General features: G+C 41.2%; 3 protein-coding genes and 1 long non-coding RNA gene across 4 annotated transcripts; 1 reads left to right on the top strand and 3 right to left on the bottom strand.

The window, feature by feature from the left end:
• Positions 1-7,002: 7,002 nt before the first annotated feature.
• On the bottom strand, positions 7,003-11,826 carry LOC118232183 (leucine rich adaptor protein 1-like). The gene is made up of 2 exons (XM_035426916.1): positions 11,159-11,826; positions 7,003-7,440 (listed from the first exon to the last, which is right to left on the bottom strand). Exons 1-2 carry the CDS (start codon positions 11,372-11,374, stop codon positions 7,039-7,041), a joined length of 618 nt encoding a protein of 205 aa, XP_035282807.1. The 5' UTR covers positions 11,375-11,826; the 3' UTR covers positions 7,003-7,038.
• Positions 11,827-13,310: 1,484 nt separating this feature from the next.
• LOC118232181 (5,6-dihydroxyindole-2-carboxylic acid oxidase-like) lies at positions 13,311-18,656 on the bottom strand. Its single transcript, XM_035426913.1, has 7 exons — positions 17,947-18,656; positions 17,155-17,477; positions 16,140-16,344; positions 14,913-15,080; positions 14,369-14,548; positions 14,045-14,191; positions 13,311-13,875 (listed from the first exon to the last, which is right to left on the bottom strand). Exons 1-7 carry the CDS (start codon positions 18,332-18,334, stop codon positions 13,667-13,669), a joined length of 1,620 nt encoding a protein of 539 aa, XP_035282804.1. The 5' UTR covers positions 18,335-18,656; the 3' UTR covers positions 13,311-13,666.
• LOC118232184 lies at positions 15,003-16,786 on the top strand. Its single transcript, XR_004766226.1, has 2 exons — positions 15,003-15,123; positions 16,148-16,786. It is a non-coding gene; the product is annotated as an uncharacterized LOC118232184 (long non-coding RNA).
• A 947-nt stretch (positions 18,657-19,603) lies between the features above and the next one.
• On the bottom strand, positions 19,604-25,004 carry LOC118232182. Its single transcript, XM_035426915.1, has 6 exons — positions 24,768-25,004; positions 24,100-24,273; positions 22,771-23,013; positions 22,230-22,332; positions 21,230-21,334; positions 19,604-19,911 (listed from the first exon to the last, which is right to left on the bottom strand). The coding sequence occupies exons 1-6, from the start codon at positions 24,829-24,831 to the stop codon at positions 19,800-19,802; spliced, it is 801 nt and encodes a 266-aa protein (XP_035282806.1). The 5' UTR covers positions 24,832-25,004; the 3' UTR covers positions 19,604-19,799.
• Positions 25,005-25,188: the final 184 nt, after the last annotated feature.

Below are 25,188 nucleotides of genomic sequence, written 5' to 3'. Positions count from 1 at the left end.
TTGGATGCTTTAGCAAATATCTATATGCATGGTTATACAATTCACACTTCACTACATGGTACCGAGTAACTGAATGAAAGGTGTTCCTGCATTTATCAGCTTGCTTCTAGAATCTTGTGTGGACCAATCAGCTAGTGACTCTTCCCCAGCAGTCTCCTGCAGCAGTGTCACACTGTAAAATGTGTACACTGTATTGCTTATGCTGAAGAAGAACTTCCATAATCGACAGTGCATTATAAGCCAAACCGTTAATCCCCTGAGATGGGTTTCACGTGATGTTGGACTGCATACCACACGGCCTGCAATAATCACACCACTGTCCTTCACACATGGCAACTGTCAATTAAGTCTGGACAGCGAGCGTGTGATTTAAGGACATCCACGGTTGGCTCCGCGATGATGAACGAGACCACAGTGAGTCATCAGATGACTGCCGGTTCGAAGTGAAATCGTCATGGTTACAGAACAGGGGTCACACCCCGGCTTCGATGACTAACTCTGAGCAATCGCCATGGTTTCGTATCTCTGTTCAGTCGTGGGAATCTGCAGGAATAGTTTTGTAATACCAGTGCATTATTGCTGATTAAGCAAGAGGCTTCGTGAACTGGAAAAGGAGCTGTTATGTATCATCTGGCTCATTTAATTTGAGCCAATCAGAGTGTTTTGCTATGCGCCAACATTTGTTTGTCTCAGTGACTGGCATCATGTGGTAGTGTGTGCTCATATTTAAGGTTGGTCAAGTCTCCACCTCGCACAATGTACAATTCAGCTGGAAAATCTTATCCATATATTATCTTTGCTAACTCATTTTTATGAAGTAGTGTCTTATAAATTCCTGCATTGTACTGTATGCAGTCAGTTCCAGTGCATTATAGATTGCATGCTGGGCCTCTTGGTGATATTGCATTTTTGTATTCCTTAGTTACTCTGATGTTCTCCATTACTGTCCATTGCGTGTCTTCTATGTGAATTTAATGTAATGTAACGCAATGTTACAGTCCACTTATTTTGGCCAGCAAATGTAAATTAATCTATGAGAAACGATTTGTTGCTAGTGGCCTACTGGCACTTTGCCACTTCCTATGGAATATAATGCTTTTAATTTTCATCATTATTCTTTTGCCGCCTGGTTGCATTTGTTTCTTTCATAACTTATGCCTTTACATTTCATTTCAAACTCTAGTATTAGATGCAACTGACGACAGATTGAGGGTAAACAAGCTGCTGTGAATTCCAAATCTCTTAATTCCATTGGTTAACTGAAAAGACTGCGTGTCCCAGCTCTAATTATAGAAAAAAATATGGTTGCCATTGGAGACACAGCAAAATATTTGGAGTTAATGGCATTAGATCTCCCTGATAAATAAGTAGAGAAACAAGCCCATCCAAAGTCAAATCCGTGTTGACCTGTAAATAACCCAGGGAGGAATGTACTATTTAATCTCCCACGGGAGAGCTTAGCGTAACCCTCCCCCCCCCCCAAAAAAAAAACCCACACTTAGAAACTAATTTAAAGTCCGAGTTTGTTTGTTTTTTGTTACAAAAATATCCCTTTATTTTAAAAAAGTGCTTTAAGCAATGCAGCGTATCTTCATTTTCTTAATAGCCCATAATTTGGTGAGGGTCACTTCTCTGCGAGACTGTGCGTATGCTTTTCAAGACTGCACTGCCTCAATTCATACAAAATCAAATGTACTAAAATTCACTAAAATACGTACATTAAACGCATGAATACAAAAATTCTTATGACACTCCAGTGCTTTCCTTTCTTACTGGTATGCACTTGAGTGCGTGTTATCTTACAAGGCAAGAATATTTTGCTTGCTTTGCACTCATGGGCAATGTGACTACCAAATGGGACACATCCAACAAAATACTTATTTTACACTTGGAAACATTAAACAGCCAAAATGAGACATTTTCTAACCATTTGTAGGAGCCAAATATTTCTGAGTCAGAATGGATTCATGGCTGGGACAGACTACTGGGCACTACCATGAAGTGGAGCACATGCCTCTTAAGAAAATAAAACATTTTTAGCGAGTCCATTCCATTTTATGTTGCCAAGATTTTACGATCTCTGCATTAATGTTTTCATAAGTCATGGTACGGGGAAACCACCGCTGGTATTGTTTCCCTTTCAGACACGGGGAGCCAGTCATACTTCCGAAAAAATAAAATACAGAAATGAGTTATGCCCATCAGTTAACCAACCATACGCCGAGAGAAGCTCATTTGAATTGGCACTGGCACATTTTCAGATGTTTGTTTCCACAGAAATACATTCCTTGAAGGAAAAATATTTTAAAAGCAATGTTATTCATTCCTCTCTCTCAATACCGAGAAGTGAAACATGCATAATTTACTCTTTCCCCCCCCCACCCCCAAAAAAGAAATCCCGCTTCTTCCCAGAATCCGTGCCCTGCTTCATGAATTCCTCTTTGCTTCAGAAGGCCACACACTGAAGCCCATGCATCCACTCTCTGCTAGACAGTGAGCTTCTGCACAATACCTGCCACTGACTTCAGACCCATGGCAATAACCCAGCAACGGTGACAATTTGTTAGATGATCTCTCTGGAGTTTTCCCTCTTTTAAAAAAAATCATGGCTGAGTGAAATTATTTGCCTGGTGAGGGGAGGGGGGGAGGGGGTATAATTAGGGTATTAGCGGATGAATAGATCATTGTTTTCCGCTTGTGATCTCCTGCAGTGAGCCAGGTGAGTGGGTTCGTCCTCTTTGCCCGTTCCCAGGGTTTTGACCCGGCTAGCTCCAGGTGAGTGGGTTCTCCCTCTTTACCTGTTCCCAGGCTGCAGAGCCCATTGGGTCTGGGTGAGCTGGGCTCTCTCTCCTGGCCTGTTCTCAGGCTGTAGACCCCACTGGCTCTGGATGAAGTGGGCCCTCGCTTGACCGGTTCCCAGGCTTTAGACCCCACTGGCTCTGGATGAGCTGGGCTCGCTCTCTCGGCCGGTTCCCAGGTTTTACCTCAGTGGCTGTGCTGCTTGCTGGGATGGTTGGAATCGCTGAGTGTCGCCACATTCCCCAGCGATTTAAAATATACCCCCAGGGTCAGCGCTGCATGAGCACGCCGACCATACCTGTTCTTACCTGATGAGATGATTTGCGTAAAACAGGATTTGCAGTGTGCTGTGCCTGCCTGACGTACGGCATCCTGTGTGAATCATCACTAATTCAGTGTACAAATCCATCCTTCTGTTTAAACCTTGGAAATGGGAGTCCTAACAGAAATGGGAAGTATTGAAATATACCGCAATTATGTGGCCTTTTTGGAAATAAGTGTATTTTTCACTATATTTGGCCATATTACGTTTCGCATAGTTTTGATGTATTTGAATATACTTTTTAGTATATTTCATTTCCTTTGGGAAGGGCTGAATTGGTGTTTGTTCTATTTCTGTTTGTATGTATTTACAACTAATTACAGCAGCACTCCAAGGTAGATGCTTGACTTGGTGTTTGGTTTTGGTGAATCAAACAATGTAAAACTGCAGACCGTGAGTAGACGCCAGGAAAAGAGGTGTGGTTGTGGGTTACTTAATGTGAAATGTGCCAAAACCACAGCACAGAGGTGGAGGAAAAACAGTCTGCTCTGTGGCACAATGTACTTTTAACCTTGCCCTTAGAAAACAAAACTTCACCAAACAGAGAACCACGTCACATGAACTCTGGGACATCTTAATACCTCAGGCTGATAAACCAGTTTGCTAATCCTACTGCTGCTTAGGTGACAGCGAGCCTTGCAGAAAACACACACACACACTTACTCTCTCTCTCTCTCTCTCTCAGATGAAACAGAATTAAATGCCAGCATGTGTTAAATGAGCATCGAGCAAGATGCGAGAAGATGGTTTGCCGTAATTAAAATGGTTTAGAATCGTCCAAAGAGACAGACATTCAGGCACATTTGGAGCAGGCGGCTATTTTGAGTAGGGTATGAAGACACTAAGGTGTGCCAATAGCCAGGAGTAGTGAGACAGGGGCACACACACCAGCTATCTTTGAATTCGAAAAAAAAGAAAATGGCCTCAACTGCAATAAACACCTTGTTTGTCACCAATCATACGCTCCAGGTATTTGTTATTGGGAAAATGTGAATACCTGCTTGAGGGGAAAAATAACTTTCACCTTTTAATGATAGATTAAACATGATGTAAGTGTCCTTTTAAAATACAAGTCTGCACATCATTCCCAACAGAACCCTCTTAATGTTCTTAATGGAGTATTATGGACATAACATGAAAATAGTGATGAAAATAGTATGGGGTTTTCTCTTTCGTGGTTACAGTGACGGAGACTTGAAACTATGACAAATCTGAGGTTCTGATCATATTATTCTAAGTTAATATATGCCCGATTCGCCTTAAATATACTGACTCTGGACCTTATCCAAGCCAGTATGCCGTTAAAAGAAACTGAGTCTTCTTGGACATTATTTTGTAAAAAAGGAAATCCGTAAGCAGCTTTGGACTGAGTTCAGACTCTGAACGAAATGAGAAGGCATCGAATGAAGGGGGCTGATGGCATCATTGTCTGAGAACTCTGTGAGGAATGTCAGCAGTGGTCCTCCGCGCTAATTTGTGGGAATCGGATCTTTAGCCATTCTCATAAATCCATTTCCTCTGTGAATTCGGGCTGTAAACTCAATTATATTCCTCCAGTATCTCCAATAACAAAATACCTTATTTCTCTGTTTATCATTTTCCCCTATAAAAAAAAAAAAAAACTCTGTCTCAATTGATGATATATGCGTTGCCAGTGAACTCTTGAGAACATCTTAGGCTTTTTTATAAAAGAGTAATTTATTTGTGCATTCGTTGAAAATTAATGGGCTGTGACTATCTAAAATAAAATGTATGGGAATGGACACAATTTGCAAAAAATCTGACACTAGATTTTATTACAGACCATACTTTTGTAAATAGTCTGAGTGAAGAATAATGAGGGACTATTCAATTTCAAGGAGGTGGCTTTGGCGGAATCTTAATTAGAATGCTGCATTTTGTTCAGAGACAAATATTTTACTCATTGAATGTGTTAAAGTGCATTCACACCAGTTCAAAGAAGGAATTTAAAAAGAATATGCACAAATCAAACATCTGAATATTTCTGTTCCGAAGACACACAGGCTTACTGTAAATCGCCCACAGGAGATCAATAGGCAGAACTACTAACAACAAGAGCCTCTTTCACCATAGTGAAGATGTGGACTTTTTTTTTTTTTTTTTTTAAAGACGTCCTGTCTATTTATTCATTGAGCAAGACGTCACCGTTGGCGTAAATTAAGTAGTTCAGTTAAGTTACAGTTCAGCCAAGGCAGGAGTAATTTGCTATTTAAATGGGAATCCCATAAAGCATTGTGATGCAGAACGTCTGTTTTACAGTCTCCATGAAAGCGGGGAGAAAGGTTGACTCCTTTCCTTCAAAATGTACAGATTGTTTAACTTTGTTTTTGGCGTTGCCATGGTTCCCTCATTTATGAACGACTTGGTAAAACTTGTTCTCTTAGATGGTCAAGGGTGAATGCAAAATTTACAGAAATGTTTGAGTGCAAAACCAGATCTGTTGGTTTTAATCTTGCTACAGTACGTGGCTTTTGGCTTGTCTGCAACATTAGACGTGTTCAAATAAAAAAAGAAAAGAAATCACCTATATAAAATGCACCCTGTACATGGACACAAACATTTACAAATAATTGTTCAATATATTATTTATTGTTTTAAACAGAACTATATTTTTTTCTGTTCAAATATTATTAACCAAAACAATAACTTAAAAACAAGGAGAACGTCTGACAGAGTTAACACTCAAAACAGGTAAAATGTTAGATGGGAAATGTAAAATTCAATATTACTGGCTCAACAGTAACAGGACTTTGGTTCTCCAAGCAGCAATGCATTTTTGGCTGTGATTGAAGGAGGTGGCCAAAGAACAAATTAATCTCTCGCTCAGTCTGACCAAGAAACTTCCCCAAAGTAAAAGTAATCACAGTCCACGTAGTAGTCATCGCCTGTCAACTACTTCTATTCTCTTCTTTTGTTTCCAATTACGTTTAAATCAATGCCATTTTCAAGGCATAAAGCCGCAAAAAAACAACCAAACAATGTTTCAAAAAGGTTTAACAATATGCTAAAATGTATTCACAAGTGTTTTAACATACTGTACAATGGTCAGACAATATGTTTACTTTGATGTAACAAAATAAATTATTCAAGTGTTTTTTTTTTTTGCTAGTCCTAAGCAAATATTTCACCATCAACAAAACAAAACTTGTGAGTAGCAATTGGGTCAAAGCAAGTGCAGTATAAGGATAAATGAATGGTAATGAAAGGATGACGATGCAGCATTTGGCATATTTATATTGTAAAATGCACTTTGGTGCAGGTTATACAGAGTTTTTGCCTGGAAATGTAGTCCAATTCAATCTCCTCCAAAAAATACTTTAAAACTTCCTCAAAAATCAGTACGCAGCAGGAAACTGTTAATACCACAAAGACTGGTAAAACACATATGATCCCATAATCCCTTATTACTAAACGACTTGGTTCTGAAAGTTCTTTAAGGAACTTGTAACGACACCATGTAATTTAAGTCTTTCAAAGTGGTTAAGACACTGAGGTACCAGAGCAGACTTCTGTGTATAATATGTAAACGGCATCAAACAACGACGAACAGATTCCCTCCTCAGTCATCTTCCCTCAAGTGAAGGCTACATAAAAACTTTTAAGGTCAAAGATTCAATCATTTTAAATCAATGAAAGATTGCTTGCACCCAAAAACCTGTGCGATTCTGTCATTCGCTAGCAACCTTGTCCGATCAAACAAGGCACAACGTTACCAGTGACCTACGAAAGCCAACACTGTGACTTCTCTTCCAGGCTTTAAACAGCAGCAAGACCACGACGATTACCCTCCAAAAAAACCAAACAAAAACAAAAAGCATCTGACGACATTGAAAGCGACCAGCACGTTCCCTCCCTCCCTCCCTCCCTCCCTCCCTCCCTCGCGGGGTTTTTTAGCGCTATCCGAAGCAGTAGTACTCGTCCGAATCTGCTCTGAGGCCCTTGCCGAGCGGCGGGGGCTTCTCCAGCTCGTCCTCGATCGCGGGCCCGTCCGAAAAGCGGTCCTCCGTGTCGGAGACGGAGGGAGGGGGGGAGGCGTCTCCGGGCAGGTCCTCCGCCAGGGTGTCCAGGTAGCTCCCGATGGAGATGCCGTCCAGGTCGCTGCCGTCCTGCAGGCTGTTGCAGCTGCCCCTCAGCGAGTTGTCCGGGCTCTCTGATAGGCTGTACAGGCTGCCCGTCAGGCTGCTGTCCCGGCTGGCCAGCGTGCTCTTCTCCTCCATGAGCCACTTTATGGACTCGATTCCCTCGTTGATGGACAGCAGCTGGTGCATCAGCTTTATGTCGATCGCACGGAGGTTGGCCTGTGGTTTTGAAACGGAAAGAAGGTAATGTTAGGAAAGAGAGGAGCAAAATAAGACTGCAGAGAGGAGTGTAACAATATTGACAGAGATTGATGCTGCTTCAGCCTCTGAGCAAATATAAGACTAAGCTTTTTTTAAATTTTTTTTATTTTTAAAGGAGAGTAGACAATCCACCCTCCTTACTTCATTTTTCTACTTTATTCAGACAAGTGAATAGATGGGGATGGGATCACAGTACAAAAGTTGCCATGGTGGGGAATCAAACCCTTGCACAGGGGGATATGTATATTGGGTTTGGAGTCTAATGCCATATAGAAAGCCCCACACTGTCTCCACAAACTTCATTATTCTTTCTTAAAATGATTCCTCTGACAAAATTTAAACCATCAGAACCATTCTGCATTTTGTATCACTTGTGCACAGCACAGACAATTGCTGTTGAATCTTGTCACTTTAATGTGAAATCATCATTTAAAAAAAAAAAAATCATCCTCCTCCATTACTCTACACTAACCTGCAATACCGCGCATGAAAAAGTGACACTGTGCCATCGCACTCGCATAAAGATTGACAGAAGCCTTCAACCGGTAATTCTACTCACCACAGAAAGAAACAGAGAGACTTCATCTTTTACTAATGACACATTATCTTTGCTGGCAAGAACCCCAAAATGTGACACTGACATCCGGTGCGTAACTGGAGAAGCCTCTTACAGACTCTCCAGTCCCAAACCAAGGGATGATTCACTCAAAGACAGGCTTTCACAAACAGGCCAGTTTTATGTGGCCTCAAATACAAAACCTGAGGCCTATGCCTTATGCTGAAATAAGCTGTACGCTTTGACACTTCTGGCTTAATTTTCTCATTCTGTCCTTACTTGTAGTTTGTTACTTTAAGGAAAATAAATTATGAAAATCTAAGTTGAACTTAGAAAACTGCTTTTTCATCAACGTCAAATTATCCATTTAAGCTGGTATGAGCTTTAGCCATGTATTCATAAAGCTGTGTCTGTAAATTTGGGCTTTAGGCACGTATTCATGAAGAGGTGGAGTGCTTATGTAAGATCAGGATCACGCATCCTGAGCTAGAAGGCAAAACTGATCCTAGATCAGCAGTCCTACAAGATGCTGAAGGCCCTGATAGTGGTCTTGGCACTGCCTACCAGTACCTGAGCTAAGTCTGTGTGCTTTGCTGTGTTTTCAGTTTAGACTTTAATGCTGGAGCATGGTAATGGGTATGGTAGAGTCTTTTCCTTTTTTTCAAATTTATAATAACTACAAATATTATGAATATGTACTGTACCCTGATACTAAAAAAAATGCGTGAAAGAAAAATAAATCTCACACAAGCTCATGGGCAGAAACTGGGCAGCATTTAATGGACAGAGGCAGAAGATTACAGTTACTCCAGAAGCTTTGTTTCTCATGGAGGGCAACAGGTTCAGTGTTTATAATCCAGACGTCTGGTTTCATAAAAACAAAGCCCTGTTCTAATCCTGCTTAGTTCATGATCTGTTCAATGACAGCATCATGAATATAGCCACTCTTTATGCAAACTCATGGTGAAAACATGTTACTGGGCAATCTTAACAAATAATAAGTCTCAATTACTCAGAAAATTGAAAGATTCAGATCAAAAACTTATTCCACCAATGGAAAAACTGCCGTTTTGAAACCTTATATGGTTTGAAAGTTCTGTTACAAGGCCGGCGCGAATGCCCATAACCACGCGGCGACACGTTCCGCTCCGTTTCCACGGTAACGGGCATTAACATGTAAAGCAGCCCCGACAGATGACAGGGCCCAGTTCCGTCCTCGTTCAAAATGGCCCCTTTGCCCCACTGACCTGCTTCCACTGGCCAAAGCTGGGCTTGCTGGAAGCACGCCACCGCTTGAGGTAATCCACGCGGCAGTTACGTCGAAGCCGCTACCATTCATGCCGCACTTCAAATGCAGCGCGTTTTTATTTGCCCAAAGTTTAAAACGCGCTGTTCGGTACCTCACGTGACATCGTCGGCTAAGGCTAACGCATGCACTGTAAGCCCCGCTACTGTAGCTTGTGTGTACACAGGTCAGTGCCTCTGACAAATGCCGGTTAATACTTGAGGCAACTTGGAAAGTGAAAGATGAATTAAAGGAAATGGTAGTGCTGTTGGTTTCGCCCGCATTTCACATCAAAGTGATGGTACCAGATTGGTGGGGAAACAGGTTGACGTCTGGTAGCCAGAAGCTGTGTGTGGTATGAAAAGAGGTGTCATGGTGAGAATTGGTGTGATATTGTGAAGTAAGGCGTTGCTCTCGTTGCTGTGTACTGGTATGCGATTTACAGTCCAATTTTAACACCTCCCCCCCACCCCACCCCAGTCACCCTGGAGGGAGACAGCCTGATTGGATTAAGGGCTAAATTGTGAGTGTTGGTTTTAAGATCAGTCTGAAGGCCCGAGGTGGCCTAAATATGCAATTAGTCTGACAAGACTGGGACTAACAGAAGTACAGGCTGGATTTTTTTCTAACAATTTCAATTTAAGTGAAGAGAGAACTGTGCTGTCAGGTTAGGAGACAATTAACTGGGGATGCAATACTCAATTGTTACACAGCCAGAGTTTGGATGATTTCCAGCCGGAAAAAACAATTAAGTTTTAATTTTGTCAAAAAATGTTCATATCAAATAAAACTGAATGTCTCCTTTTCCTGTTCTGGAGGCACACATACTACTATATTTGGAGTGTGGGACTGACAGCCACACTCCCTTTAAAAAAAAAAAAAAAAAAAAAAACTTTTTGAACGCCTTACAGCCAAACATCTCTTGCCAGGACTGTAAAATGCTTGCGTCATTGCAGGCATAGACGGCAAAATCTGACTCGCAATTAGACCATCGTCATCTTTCTTGCCACCTCGTAGGTTGGCGACAACTACGATGGTGGCCGAACAGCCGGGTCCGCGGAGTAAACCATCTGTCCATGGATTTTTAGTGATAGTAGATGAAACGTAGGTCTTAGAATACATGCACATTTATTAGGGGAAATTAGCTCCACCCGAAAGTTTCAAAAGATACATTTAAGGGGCGCATTCTCTGGATTACTGGACACCCTGCTATTTGTAAGAGAAAGGAAATGTATCCACTTTGTGATGTCATGCTGCCTGATTTATTCAAACGTGATGGGGAAGAGAAAAAAAAAAAAAAAAACTCAATGCAGCCAAGCTCCGAAATGTATCTTACGGATACACGGTTATGCGATCAAAACGATCCATATGGATTCACATAATTACAGATGCATTATTTCCAACAATCTGATAATTGAAAACGAAATAATTATGCATCAAAGGATGCACTTAAACCTATAAATAAACGGAAATAACGGGAAACGCTTCCACAGAATAGGCTACTACTTCAAAGCTGTTGTCCAGCTGTTTGCTTTTGAGTTGGCAAGCTAACCTGGTCGTTTAGAGAACTAATCTATGATTTAGATTATGTAAGACTTAGATAACGAACTATATTTGTAGCAAAGCTTTGACCCGACAATTAAACGGGTATTGTGACATCGAACGTTTGCTTATTGTATCTTTCAAGTCTACACTATACAAGCTATAGGCTACGGTACAAAAATGCAAGTGACAGCTCTAAACTGCTAGGCCAAAGTTCATATGAATTTCTGCATTTTTTAACTTTGCAAGAAGCACAGGAAACCACGACAAACTGAACGTCAGGTATTACTTACCATTTCTTGTTTTAAAAACCTCATCTTGTTTTCCAAACGCTTTAAATCACTTGTGTTTGCTTTGGTAACAGAAACAGCTGGTGACGCCAGGTTATTGTCATCTTTTGTTTCGTGAAGACCCCCTTCTGTGAATGAACGAATGAGACCCTCGGGAACTTTGCGACCCAACTTGGTCTCGATGTCTTTAAAATCCGGCAAGACGTTGTGCACTTCCATTGTGCAACTTGTAGCTAAATTACAACTGACTTTTAAAAACGTGAAAGCACAATCTAAAATCGTCTTCGTGGGTTTAATTTACTGTATGAATATAAAAGTCGTTGATAAAACACAGCGCAAAAGATCCACCGCGTCTCAAACTTTTAAGATAAGTAGCTAGCGTCCTTTATTAGACACATTGTTGCTTTTTAAACTTAATCCAGTGTCCGCATAGATTTGTATAAATCGCAATTTGTGTCTATCAAGACAATCGACGCCCTATATACTGTAAAGAAATTACGGATAAACTAAACGGATGGCTCAGATGCCAAGTATCGCAGCGAAGGAGACACGTGAATGAGTTCCTTGGTTTGTCGCCGGCCGCTTCTGTATCCACTAACCAGCAGTGTTGAGGCAGAGGTTAACTGGGACAGCGTGCGGCTTCGGCATAAACTTCCTCTCCAGAAACTTTACACCCCTCAAACAGGTGGACCCGAGTTGACACGCCCATTTACCGTAAAGTAACGACAAGCTCACACATGTGAACGCGTTGCTACCTACGGACAGAACGCCGGCACAATCGTAGTCTTCATGTGCAAACTACGGTATAACTACGCATAGTAACTGCAAACATTTCCTGCTGGATATTGTCATTTTGGAATTTTTGGTTTTGTTAAATATTTTTCCCTGGTTGGATTACATAACAGCAATTTATTATTTTTTTTTAAATTTTGTTTGTGCTAAACATCTATTCAACATTCATACATTATTTATGCACCCTATACATAACATTAGTTAAAAAAACAAAAACATTTTAAAACATTTATTCTTGTTTGTCAGTGTTTAAGTATGTAGTCCCAATTAATTTAAACAGGGAGGTGCAGAGCCAGCCTCTGGCATAAACACTATGCAGTCATTTAGGGACAGAACCATCCATGCACCACACAATTTAAAAAAAAGAAAAAGAATGCGAACACTTTTGGGGCCAAAACAACATTACTTTTTAGGGCCACCAGAACCCTAGGTCTGGCCCTGGGGAGGTGTTAGACTAAAATCCTCTCCAAAGAGGATGCTGACATTCTACCCTATCATTTTCACATGAGGTTCCCATTTTGCCCCTGGTTAAACGCAAAACCACACCGACCGAGGTAAAAATCAGTGTGTAGTCTGAGCGTTTAAGGTCAAAAACAATCTTGACTACCGTAATACACTAGGTTTATGACTTTGACAAATGCTTGCTTATTATATACACCTACATATCACTCTGAAGCCTCAAATATGAGATGTGAACAGAGCTCCCACCTCAGCCCTGGAGTAAATCCAACGAGCCACTGCTGAGAAGCATTTCCATAAGGATTTGAATACTGAACTCATCCCCGTGTTTTCCAAACTCAGTTTCATGTTTTGCAGGCTTTCCCTCCCGCCATCTTAACCTCTGGAAGCAAAATTGTAGCTGCTCGTAAGCATGTGCACAGTGGGAACTTTATTTTAGATTCATGCAGGATAAAATGTGTCTAAAGAGATTTTCCACATTCAGAAGAAGCAATTTGTTTGTGTAAATTTCTTTACAGTATAGTGCACATGTAATTAGAGACAGATGGTGGCTTATTTCAGTAGAACTATTTCTTTAGTATTTTTTCAGTATTTTTCATACGGAAAAGCTGAAGATATTAATGGAGAATGTTAAGTAAAATGATATTTGCCTATTTCATCCTGGGTTTGCTGACTGGAAAAAATTCAGGCTAATTATTGCACTTCTGTTTCTCTTTACCCATTCTGGAGTTACAAAACTCAGCATGTGCTGCAGTTTGTTCGTGTGCCCCCTTGTGGACAACACCAAACACCACAAACATGTACAAAGGTAGTTTTTTGTTTGTACAGTATTAAAAATAGATGTATAATATGTATTAGTTCTGTGGTATCATAGAAAAACCAAGTTTTTGAATCAAAAGGCCATTTATTATTGTTCAATAAATGTTTTGGAATCACTTCACTGAAAAAAAAGTATATACTGATAATGAATACAATTTAATAAGTCAAACAGTTCCAGTAAATGTCTGCAGGTTTACATTAGTTACTTTGCATGGAATACAAATGTACCAGAGTTACATTGCTACAAGTCAGTGTTATGGTTTTATGTAATTATAGAATTATTTTCTATGGTAAAATTCACAGCTGCTTAGAAGTTATTTGATGGATCTTCATGCCAAAAGAAGCACTTGCACCATTTTTAAAGATGTAAAACCAAATGTGTCTGAATTATATATATGAATAAAACCAATATCAAGCTCATCAGTGCCCTGCTGTACAGCATCAGACGACAGACTGGGTTTTCTCCTGTGGCCTGTCGCGGTCGTCCGAGTAACGCTGATACTGTTCCCCCAGCAACGGCTGCCGGCCCTCCATCTTGGCGTAGGACTTCGCGCGCATGGCGCAAGTGGTGGTGGCGAAAACGATGGCCACCGCCAAGAGGGCCGCCACGACCGTCATGGTTATGATCTCCGTCAGGGTGTACGGGGGCGCTGCCGAAAAAAAAGGAAATTTAATAATTCATGAATTTTCTTTGAATTATAAAAACCCAGGAATTTGTAACCCAGGAATGACATGAAACCTCCAAACAGTGTGGGAATGGAATATTGCTCAGCGACGCAAATATTCTGGGACATTCCGGGACATTCTGGGACTGCTCACCTGGCCACTCTGCTTCGTACGAGTAACCCAGGTTTTCAGGGGCGGCCACAAACATTTCCACGTTCGCGACCGGGGGCCAGAAGGGAACCATGTTGTACTCCCGGTTGTGGCCGATCGGAGCGTTTTCCAACGGATAAACCGTCACGTCTGTAACGTTTCCATTCAGGAGAGAAAACATTATCAACCTGTCCCAGGGGCAGGTCAACAAATGACAAGATGCATTATTCTTATTTTAAATAAACATGTAGCACTGAAAACACACCGCATAGCTCCATGTATTCAGACAGACAGGAAACCGTAGCAACCACAACGACTGTACGTTACCGGGGCTGTGCCTTCTGAGCCATTCGTCAAAAATAGCATCTGTAAAGGTGTGCAGCAGGACAAAGATGGGGTCGTTTGGGGACAAGTGGGTCTGCCCCCCGGTCCCGTTGAGAAACAGATGAGCCAGGTTGTGCAGACTGCGGATAACAGGGTCATAGTTTCCCTGGGGGGCGCTGTAGCCTAGCAACAAGGACAAATCCAGCTCGGTCAACAGAAAAAAGGAAATAAATTCAGCATAGTGTAGTATTCCACCTCACATTATATTGCTGGATTGTATACTGAATATTACTGTCTGTCGTGCAACTGATGACTTAACACAGTGTTTGCTCATTGCCCAAACCTTTATTAAAGCATGTTGGTAAGCTGCTCTGCATTAAAACTGTCTGCTTAATGCCTAAATGGACATTAAATGTAATGTAATGGCATCTCACAGCCAGAAGAGCATCTTTAAACAAATGTATATAAGCAGGTATTACAGCACAGTGATGATGTGCCCCCTCGTGCAGGGAAGGGGAGGGAGACGGGCTGTTGCCGGGAGACTCACCCTCGACGGTGTTCCGGAAGCTCTCGGAAGAGGTGGAGTAGAAGGGGGGCGTGTCGAAGGCGCTCAGCTGCAGGCAGTCGGCGACATCCTGTGGCTCGGGCAGGCGCTGCACCATGGGCCTGGCCGCGTTCCCGGCCGGATTCCTCCGGATGGAGCCGCTTTCCGAGCCTGCCGAGCGGATCGAGCGCACCGGGGCGCGCCAGACGCCGAGGTCAGTCATGTTTTCCCAAACAGACGCCAGACACCGCAGTGGATCCGATACAGTATAAACCCTGTTCCACCAACTCTGCTGTCCAATTCAGCCTGTATAAATACAGGTGTGCTTACACGCACGCACACGCACGCACACACACGCCATGCATGCACGCATGCACACACACACACACACCATGCCATGCCATGCATGCAGGCACACACACACACACACTCACACACAATATGCATTTGCCACCTCTTATTGGTACTTAACCAAATGACTGAAATAAACACTGGTATTACTTGAAGTTTTCAATCTAAGGCTTATTGGAGGAAAAAGAAAAAATATTAATTCTAGCAATTATTCACCTTTTTTTTTTTTTTTTTTAAAGCCTACATGGTTGAGGGCTAAAGGTCCCTCCATGAATAATGGGACCATGGGAGACTGGCCATATGTGTGTACATTGACAGATTCATACATGTACATATGTACTCATTATGTGGCAATAGTGCAGTTTTGCAATGACATGAAAGCTGAAAAGCAGTCTGATGTATTTATATTTATTATGTTGTGTGGTCACATGGAAAAATCTGAAAAGCATCCAACATATGTCACATCATGCCTAATTGGTCCAGGCCAGCCAGACTGCCAGTTCTATGAACCGGCAGATTTACACCTATATTCTCATCTCGGTAGTTTATTTTATGAAGACGTGGTAGCAGCCAAGAGAAAAATGTGCGAGAATATTAACTAAAGCAGTGAATATAAAACTTCATTTTCAACAGTGATTCCAGTCATGAGTTCACTTCAAGTCTGAGTAATTTTAAATCTGAAAACAAAAGCATGAAGGATCGGGTACTTTTTGACACGTAAGTAATATATCTTAATTTTGGATGTGACTCTCCTCGATTCACCATTGAATGAACGATGATCAGAATGGGCTTTGATTAAGAACTGGGGCTATAATACGGTCTAGTACAGTAGAGCTCGGCAGGCAGACGGCTATTTGAAAAGACGAGCACAGCGCTTACTGTTGCAGATGGTGCCGAGAGTGTCGTAGTCATCCAGACCGTCGCAGATCACGCGCCACTGCGAGAAGACAGAGTTGCTGCTGATGGAGTTAAGGTCAAAGCTGCTTCTCGCGCCCAATAGATCATCGGTGCAGATATCGCACGTGCTGCCGCCAATCGCAAAATTCCAATACGGAAGCGCAAAGGAGGGGTCCTGGAGCATATCCTGTATTAAAATATGTTAAATATCACATTATCTGCATAGGAAGTATTACATTTGGTGCAAAAGTGAAGCGGGATGTTTACTGAAGGCATTTTCTGCAACACATTTGCACTACGACGAACATCATTCAAGGAGAGAGAAAAGACGAAAACCATGCGTAACATCAGTTGCCATGTAGGAATGCCTTTGCAAAATTAACTTAAGAGACTAAATATAAAGTAGGCCTAATAAGTAATTTATAGAGAAATTAAAAGCAAATGTCATATGATAAAATCTGACGTAAATTCAAATAATGCAAATGTCAGACAGCATTCATTTTCACTGTCATTTATAATATTTCCAATATAGTTTGTCATTATTAAATTGATGAAGGCAAATATATAGTGGTAACAACCAATTCAGCCAGAGCTCTCCTTTTGTATTTGAAAATAAATTTGAAACGCTTTAACGGTGTTGAAATGCTTAATTGATTGAAGCAGGCTGTGAAATTGTGTAATCTGATTTTTTTTCTCTCTCAGGAAGAGCTGAATGAAGTGTTCCAAAACAGTGATACGTATGCTTCAGAAGATGAGCCGTGATAGGATTCACGCAGGCGTAATTCATTCTAAAGATTTTGGAATCCTCTCTGACAGCACGTTTGTGCGTAGATCATGTGCTTTACCTTTAGATTCTTTGTGCAACGTGTATTTAAGTTTTATATGTACCCAGCAACGCAGTACTTAGTGAATATGAACTGTGCAATGTGGCAGTACATGAATATAAAGCACCGAACAACAGGTTCACATTCTGACATTAGTATAGATCTATCCTCACCTGCATGTCTCTCTCGAGCTGGAGAAGGTGGAATCTGTGCCAGGTGACAAAACCAGGGCCTTCGTGAGAAAAGTCCACCCCTCCGAAGCTCTGTTGCCCGGGCCCCAGATAGGTCTTACTGACCGAATAATAGTGCGACCACACAAAGTAGTTGTAGATGGTGATGTTCTCGAACTGCGTTGTGTTGCCGTCTGGACCGAAAACCTCCTCGTATCTCCTGGTGGCGATTACCAGATCCTGGTGGACCGTGCGTTTTGCTTGGTCCAACGCGTCCACAAACGCTCTCTTTTCGTCCGGACTCAACAGCATCACGTTTCTACGTACTGAGGACAAAGCAGGCAGTTATGCCATTCTTACTTCGGCTATTCATCAATAGTCTGATCAACAATTAGATAATGAAATCACACATGTGGTACATTGCGAAATGACCTCGCATGTTTACCAGTATTGATAGTCATAGTAAAATATTATGAACAATTTCTCACACTTCTTTAGCATTCACGTGTTACGTGTCTAATTCAGCATTTGTTTGAAATCACATGATTATTTTAAATCATCAATTTGTTAAACCCTAAATCGGCCCAGAACTGTCATGCTCAAAAGTGGCAAAGTGACCTGAAGGAGTAGAGTAGGAGTAGAGCAATGATAAGCCCCTCATGATGGAATTTTGTTTCTACCGATTAGTGGAGGCCAGAAACCGTTCATTATGTACAGCGCCAGGCTATTGTAGCCATGTCCAGGTTCAATTTAAACAGCATAGCTACCTCAGCATTTAGGCCTACAGTATCTTACCAACAGAAACTGGCTGGTCGCAGTTCGCTCCTGTAAATCCGTGCCTGCACCGCCCGCAGTTGTAACCGGAGAAGTTCCCGTTACACTGGCACGTGCGATTAAAGAACCTCAGTGGCCAACGTTCCCGGTCATCACGACCGTCATGGGGATACTGCGGACCATGCGGCCGAGCATCCGCGATAACTGACACGCATTGTCCCCGTCCCGTGCTGGACCCGCAGTCATCATTTGGTGCTCCCGTTGGAGAGGGACAACATTGACCACTTCTTAGTCCCTCCGGAGTCACGCATTCCCTTGGAAATTGGGAGCGCACGACCGCGGCGAATAAAATGAGCAGAAACCCATATTTCCACATTTTTGCGAGAAGAAAATAAATAGGCACCTTCATAAAAGTACTTAAATAAATAAATAAAAAATGTCAGAAAGGGTTTTATCCCTTTTGCATTGTGTTATTTACCATTCTTTACTTGAAACCAAAACAACGAGAAGAATAAAGTTGGTCTAATTATTAATTATACATCTGAAGGAAACATGAGCCGTACACTGTACTTTTATGTGCAGCAAATCATTTCGTCAGTTGTTCCCACTGCTCTAATTGTCCCCACTTCAGACAAACTCAAGCCCTTAAATACCAGATTAGCGCATGACTGGGAGGATTTATCTCCTCGTGATCACATCACATTTTCAACAGAAGGGAAATTCATGTTGTTTTACAGCAGAGAGTCGTACCGATTCAGTTTATACTACAGTTTCTGAGACTGTGCCTGCTTCATAGGGAAGGAAAAGACAACTGTAGCCAAGACTGGTGACTTAAAAAAAAAAATACTGGAGAAGGTCTTTGACATTATCAACAGCATAAAGTGCTAATATATACATTGATACAATTGATTTATTGTGCATATCTTGGGAGAGACATTGGTATAGTTACCAAATGCTGCGTTACCGTGCAATGCGATTGCTTTATTCACAGTTATTTTAATTGGTTTATTTTTATTCAGTAAGATAACAACGTTTTTATTTTCAGAAAACATAAATAATGGCTTTCATGCCTCGTTTGTCATGCTGCTCTGTTCATATCACGCCGAACACAATCTAATTTATGTCTCACAGATTAATCAATGGCAATGTTTTATTGATGCGTGGAAACAGGAACGCTTGATCTGTTTTCACATTATCGCGACATTAATCTGTATGTTACCAGTTCAGCCTGAAAGTTTTTAATGAGCTGTTTTGAAGTAATTAAATTCTCAAGTGAAGAACTGTTTTTCAATGCTTAAGCTTACCTACACTGCAGAAAAAGCACACAAAATATAAAATGCATAACATTTACAGCTGAAAAACCATGACAATTCACCTGTCTTATTCGGAAGCATTCATGTTGAAATGATAAATAAATAAATTCGTTTTACAGGTTTCTTGTTAGGTGTCACTTTGAGAAAGATAAACACAGGACTAATCACTTGAAAAACTAAACTGTATGGCGTACCTTGATCCAAAAGTGGGGTAACATCAACAACAATATTTACTCAAAATGAGAATGATGTCATACACTATATGCTGGTAATTTTTGCTTGGAACTCACAGACCTGACCAAGATCCCAGACCAAGATCTCAATGTTTAATTGAATTTGTTGGGAGTATTCTTAATATGGAAGGGTTTTATCATTTTCATACAGGATTACATATAAAGCTATTTTCATGTGTTCAAACCAAATAAAAGTAGCTATATCCACATGGGATATACTTTATTTAGATTAGCTCAAACACCATGCAACATACATTTCCTAGACATACTGGAATAAAAAAAATGACTTAGCAGAGGGGAATATCTAAACCACAAAGTTTCTGACATCTTAAGATGGATCATGAGAACTGGCAGCCTCCGTGGGACAATCCCAAGAAATGTCTGGCAGGTTTGCCTCTTGTTTGGTCATTGTCAGATCTGAGGATTCGTTTGACACGTTCCTGAAAACGAAGAACAAGAACAAGAACAACGTCAGCGAGGGAAGAGCTGCAGCCCCGTGTTCTGCGCTATTCCGTTATCGTTACCTACCTGCAGAACACCTTTGTTCACGAGGAGATCTCTTTTTAGCATCCCCCCGCGCTGCAAGCGAACATTGCCTGAGCTACCAGGCCTTCAGAACGCGCTGAGGTGTAATGCACTGTCCAACCCACGCATTTATTCCAGCCTAACGGCATTCAGTCTCGATTCCCTGGAGAAATCTACCATTTGGAGGCTGTCTGAGAGAGGAGAATTTTTTTTTTTTTTAAAAAGAAGTGTGTTCTGTGTGTTGATATCACACCCTGAAGGTTTTGGTAAGTTTTGTTATGAACCCCGGATATGAGGGAAATTGATATTTCCTGTTGCGAGCTACAATAAGTGTTCTTATAAGTTCCCCCTGAGGCTGAGTGCAATTTTTAAAATGCCAAGCCTAAATATCTTTGCTTCTGTTAGACTTCTTTAAAAAGAGGTCTTTTGGATTAATGCTTGTTACCCTTACCAGTCAGCTGTGCCATCCACAGTGGTTCGCAACCTTGTTTCTGGAGATCTACCCTCCTGTAAGTTTTCATTTCAACCCTAATTTGGCACACTTTATTCCACTAATTAGAGGCTCAACGGCTCCAAGATCTCAAGCTACTGAATGAGGTGTGCTTTGTTAGGGTTGGAATGAAAACCTTCTGGATGGTAGATCTCCAGGAACAGGGTTGGGAACCACTGACTTATAACCCCAGCCCTTATTAATATTAGCCTAACCCTGAATTACCTCTACAACAGGAATCTGAAACACCAGCCCTGGAGGGCCACAGCGTCTGCTGCCTTTGTTGTGCTACAACACATGCATAATTTAAGTCACATTGGTGGAAATCTCCACAAGCCCTGTCAAGGCCTAAACTAGCTGCTGATTGAAAGGAAGCCGTAAAAACCAGCAGACCCTGTGGCCTTCCTGGACCAGAGCACGAGATCCCTGATCTGTACAATAATGGAATCTTTGAATGAGGGAAATAATATTTGAACGTGACTTCAGATTCAGATCACCCATACTTAAGCTTTTCAAGGTGAGAGATGCTTTTTAATAGCCGTTTCATACAGTACGGTAAAATGTAAATATAAATGCTTTCTGGATGGTACTGTATGTGATTCAGAGTGAAGATGTGAGGTTGATTTTCAACCTTACAACCACATTTCTGAGTATTTTTTCCTGAAACAAATCATTACAGTCCAGAATGTAATGGGCTTTTTGTTTTATTTATTTTTTGTTCAACGCTAGCAGCTCACACTTACCCTATCACACAGCTGTCCCCAGCAGTCACTGTGTTCTTGTTGGACTCCCTGTTTATCGTCTCTGCTGCCTCTCTGTCCTCTGTGTTTTTCACTGGAACTTCCTGTCTGTGGGAATCACATGACCTTCATAAAACAGTATGGCTGGCGGCAGCGTAGTATAATGGTTAAGGAACTGGCCTTGTGAACCGATGGTTGCTGGTTCAATTCCCAAAGTACTGCTTTGTACCTTGTGCCCTTACCCTGCATTTCTTCAGCTGTATAAGTTTGATGCTATGTTAAAAACAGAGAGCATCTGCTAAATGTGTGACGCATTTCGATGGTGAATGCCACCATTTATTTGATCAATAATCAGGAGCTGTCTGGCAACGTAACCTCAATTTCCAACTGTTATTCTGTACAAAAGGAAATCAAGTAACCATCTCTATAATTCAAATGAATTACTGTCCATTTGTCTCTTTCAAAAGAATGATGGTGATCATTCAGCTTTTTTTGTTGATATGGTTGGTTCAGTCATCAGAAGGAACTTGTAGTAATGCTTTGAAAATGGTTCCCTTTCCCCTTCTGCGACTTCGCTATCCACATCATACCTGTGTCTAACTTTTGAATTAGATTTATGTTACATGAATGAAAGTAAATTAGGAAAGAAAATAACACATGGAGAATTAAACCTAATTAGAACTTTGATTGAGCGCCTTCCCAGTATGATTAATTTTCTTCAGAGACCTAACCTTCATGCTTTTCTATCGCTCATGTATGTGAGAGTAACTGTCTGTGCCATGCATTTAATAAACCCCCAGGATTATTATATTTGAGGTGCCTTAATGGTATGAAAACCGGACAAATCAAATTCAGCTCAGCTAATGTGATTTCAACACATGGATCTTGGTTGCTGCCAGTTACAATTAACTGTGTTTACATCATTATCTGACATTTGGCCTTTGCTATAATTTTAGTGTATCTTGGGGAAACTATATTTTCGATGAGAGGTGTGGGGACTTACCTAACTGTTCTTTTTCGGAACTTGTGACAGTAAACTGCAATAACGATTCCCAGAGAAAGAGTTGCTACTACAGAAATTGCGCCAATCCTCCAAGTTTCGAGATCTGGGAAAAGGAATACACCAATGAATGGAGAGATGGATTTGTCCTAAAAGTTCTAAAATCACATTAATGTCATGTCTACACATACTTTAATATATAGGTGAAAATATGCCTTCAAGTTTTATTGATTATTTTCAAACTCCTTGGCCAACAAGGAAATAATATATAGAATAATAACTACTGGGATCTTTAACCTTTTGAAGAGCAGGTTTTTTGGAAATTTCTTTTATTATTATTATTATTATTATTATTATTATTATTATTTTTTTTTTTTTTGTTTTTTTTTTGTTGCTAACACGGCATTCTAGAACTCCATTGCTTTCAATGACCAGCAGTGATTGTTAAATCGTCATTAGAATGTTCAGCTAAAAACATTCTTTTCGTGTATTTGTTTAACTGGTCAAGAAGAGTTAGGAGTTAAGCGTTTTCCACACCATGTACCTGCCACATCAAGCTCAGACTCTGCAGATTCGCGCTTCTTGTTAGCCTCGTCCGAGTCGCGGAAAGGGGGAACGGCTGCAGGTCGCTCTTGCCCGGCCGATGCGCCCGTATCCAGGAGTCGGTCTTTGGACGTGCTGATCTGGCCGAGGTCATTTGTCTCAGCCGCCCCAGCGTTGCTCTCTCCATGTAGGTCGATGACCTCAGAGCCTCGTGACCTCACTGGCACGTACGTGTCACCCGGGGCTGAAGTGAGACGGTGCGATGTGTAATGAGGGGGAGACATTTAGCATTCCAACAAAAACTGATCTCCTCGCTCTGGGAGCAGCCGCTGACATGGTAATAACACACCTTCGAATACATACATTCATCATCCTAACTGGACATTATTTTCAACTGGAGAAGCACCGGCCATTCAAGACCTAGTCTTATCTTATTGAAATGTTTTTTCTCTGCTCGAAAGAGGAAACCTTGAATTTGACCTTTTTCGCACTCATCAAAGAAAATTCTATTTGTGTATGAGTGGGATCTAAATTGCGAATACTGCATTCCGTCCCGAGTTAAATTGTACGGGCTGCGTCTGGTTAATGTTTTCCCTGGTGAGAGTGTTTCACAAGTGTGGCTGAAGAGCTAATCTCTGGGCTGTGAAGCAGAAAGAGAAGTTTGACCTCTAACGGGCCGACAGTTGTACAATCATTTTAGGGCATACCCCCGCTGGAAGCCTGTCACATTCCTTTGGCCCAATTATTTAAAAAAAAAATGGGGAGGGGGGAAGGCTTTGGTTTTATTCTGAATGGATTGTTGTTGTTGATGATGATGACTGGGAGGTGTGGCTCACATAAATAACAACAACCTGCAGGAGTGGATAATTAATCAGATTGTCCAGAGTGACTTGCATAAAGTTTTAACACAAGTACTTTGCTGAATAAGACTAGAAATTTGTGTAGGGAAAGAGGGGATGCCTTTTTGAATGATAGGTCATTAGCCCCTGATTTGCATTGGACAATTTCAGTCTAAAAGCCAAAAACCAGTAATAATGATGCATGGCCTAGCTGCACTCATTACTGGTTGAGAACGCAATGTATTGCTATGGAGTTATAATGGTGAATTCTGGGTAATTTACATCTAAGATATGCAGTTGCTGTTTAAAGAATGTAATGGTGCTCATGGAACTAGAGATCTTAAAGTTATATTTCAAAGATAGTGATATGAGTCAAATATCCCTTTGTTGAGCTCACTATTTGCTCACTTATTTATTTATTAATTACAAGTTTGAGATCAAGATCTCAGGTGGGAAATCTCTGAAGGACTGACACTGAAGATGAAAGTTACCTTTTTCTTCAGCTTCTGTGGTCTCTGAGGCCTTCATTTTTGTGTCTGTATCCACGGTAACGTTAGCTCCTGTTCGGGCTGTCTGTGCCAAATCTGTGATCTTCCCCTCTTCCTGCGAGATCACTGCCAGTGGGGCGTTCCAGTCAAAGACCAAAGGGGTCGCAGTGGCACCATCTTTGTATTTCCACCAAAAATAAATGGATAATTAAATAAACGAACACAAGCTGATCTGTTTGATTCAAGCTGCAATACACATCAATTATTATTGCAATCAGTAATCCCAAAGCATAGTTTCAGTTCAAGGCTGTACCGATCAGACAGTAGTTAGCCTACATTTATACAGGGTTTTACAGGGGGGAATTTGGTCTTGAAAAGTGCAAAATTGTGGACCAAATTCCTTAGGTGAAGAATGGCGATGTTGTGATGTTGGTCATTTTTGTTTTGAATTATTGTACACCAAACTGATCTTTATTGGATTATTCCTATAAACAATTCTACAATCACATTTAGCAAATGTCTGACAGACACTTTTGAATTGTCTGTCAGTGTATGAAATGTAAGATTTGAAAATGAAGAATATTTCATTGAAAGAAATCCTTCTGTTTTCACCATAAGCCATGCATTAAAGTGCAAATAGCCTGAAAAGGGACTAACCATGCGTAACATACCGTGAGACTCGCAAGGCTGAAAAATCAAAATGGAGATAAGTCCGTGAAGGATCGAAGCGTCCATCTTCCAGCTGGTTTGTGCGATGCAGGTAGACCTCTGAAGTGTTGGCGATGAGGAGGACCCTGGGGTGTTGATGGGTCGATGGTCTGTCGCTGTTTCACGTTGTCTTTCTGTGTCTGGAGAGAGTACCCAGGACCTCACACGTGGATCTGAAATACTTTGGGGTCTGGGGAACGGACCTGTAAAAATTCACAGCTGTGTCACACACAGTCAATGAAGCCCAAAAAATCCATTATTACGCTGGTGTCTGTTGTTAATTATTTTGTATTTTTGTGCACAGCAGTGTTTATTTCTTTATTTTACCTTGATTATAGAGATGGTATTTACGTTACATTACACTACAGGCATTTAGCAGACACT

This window comes from Anguilla anguilla, chromosome 7 (genome assembly GCF_013347855.1).
Source record: "Anguilla anguilla isolate fAngAng1 chromosome 7, fAngAng1.pri, whole genome shotgun sequence".
NCBI lineage: Eukaryota > Metazoa > Chordata > Actinopteri > Anguilliformes > Anguillidae > Anguilla > Anguilla anguilla.
This window is presented reverse-complemented; position numbering and strand designations above follow the sequence as displayed.

Coding starts and splice junctions, on each gene's coding strand:
- LOC118232181 (XM_035426913.1), bottom strand. CDS start 18,334: ATGAAGGTGCCTATTTATTTTCTTCTCGCAAAAATGTGGAAATATGGG. Junction 16,345..17,154: donor AGCTCGAGAGAGACATGCAG/GTGAGGATAGAT, acceptor ATTTTAATACAG/GATATGCTCCAGGACCCCTC. Junction 15,081..16,139: donor TCTCGGCACCATCTGCAACA/GTAAGCGCTGTG, acceptor TCCGCTCGGCAG/GCTCGGAAAGCGGCTCCATC.
- LOC118232182 (XM_035426915.1), bottom strand. CDS start 24,831: ATGGACGCTTCGATCCTTCACGGACTTATCTCCATTTTGATTTTTCAG. Junction 21,335..22,229: donor TTCCGAAAAAGAACAGTTAG/GTAAGTCCCCAC, acceptor TGATTCCCACAG/ACAGGAAGTTCCAGTGAAAA. Junction 19,912..21,229: donor GGGGACAGCTGTGTGATAGG/GTAAGTGTGAGC, acceptor CTTCGTTTTCAG/GAACGTGTCAAACGAATCCT.
- LOC118232183 (XM_035426916.1), bottom strand. CDS start 11,374: ATGGAAGTGCACAACGTCTTGCCGGATTTTAAAGACATCGAGACCAAG. Junction 7,441..11,158: donor GGTTTTTAAAACAAGAAATG/GTAAGTAATACC, acceptor TCAAAACCACAG/GCCAACCTCCGTGCGATCGA.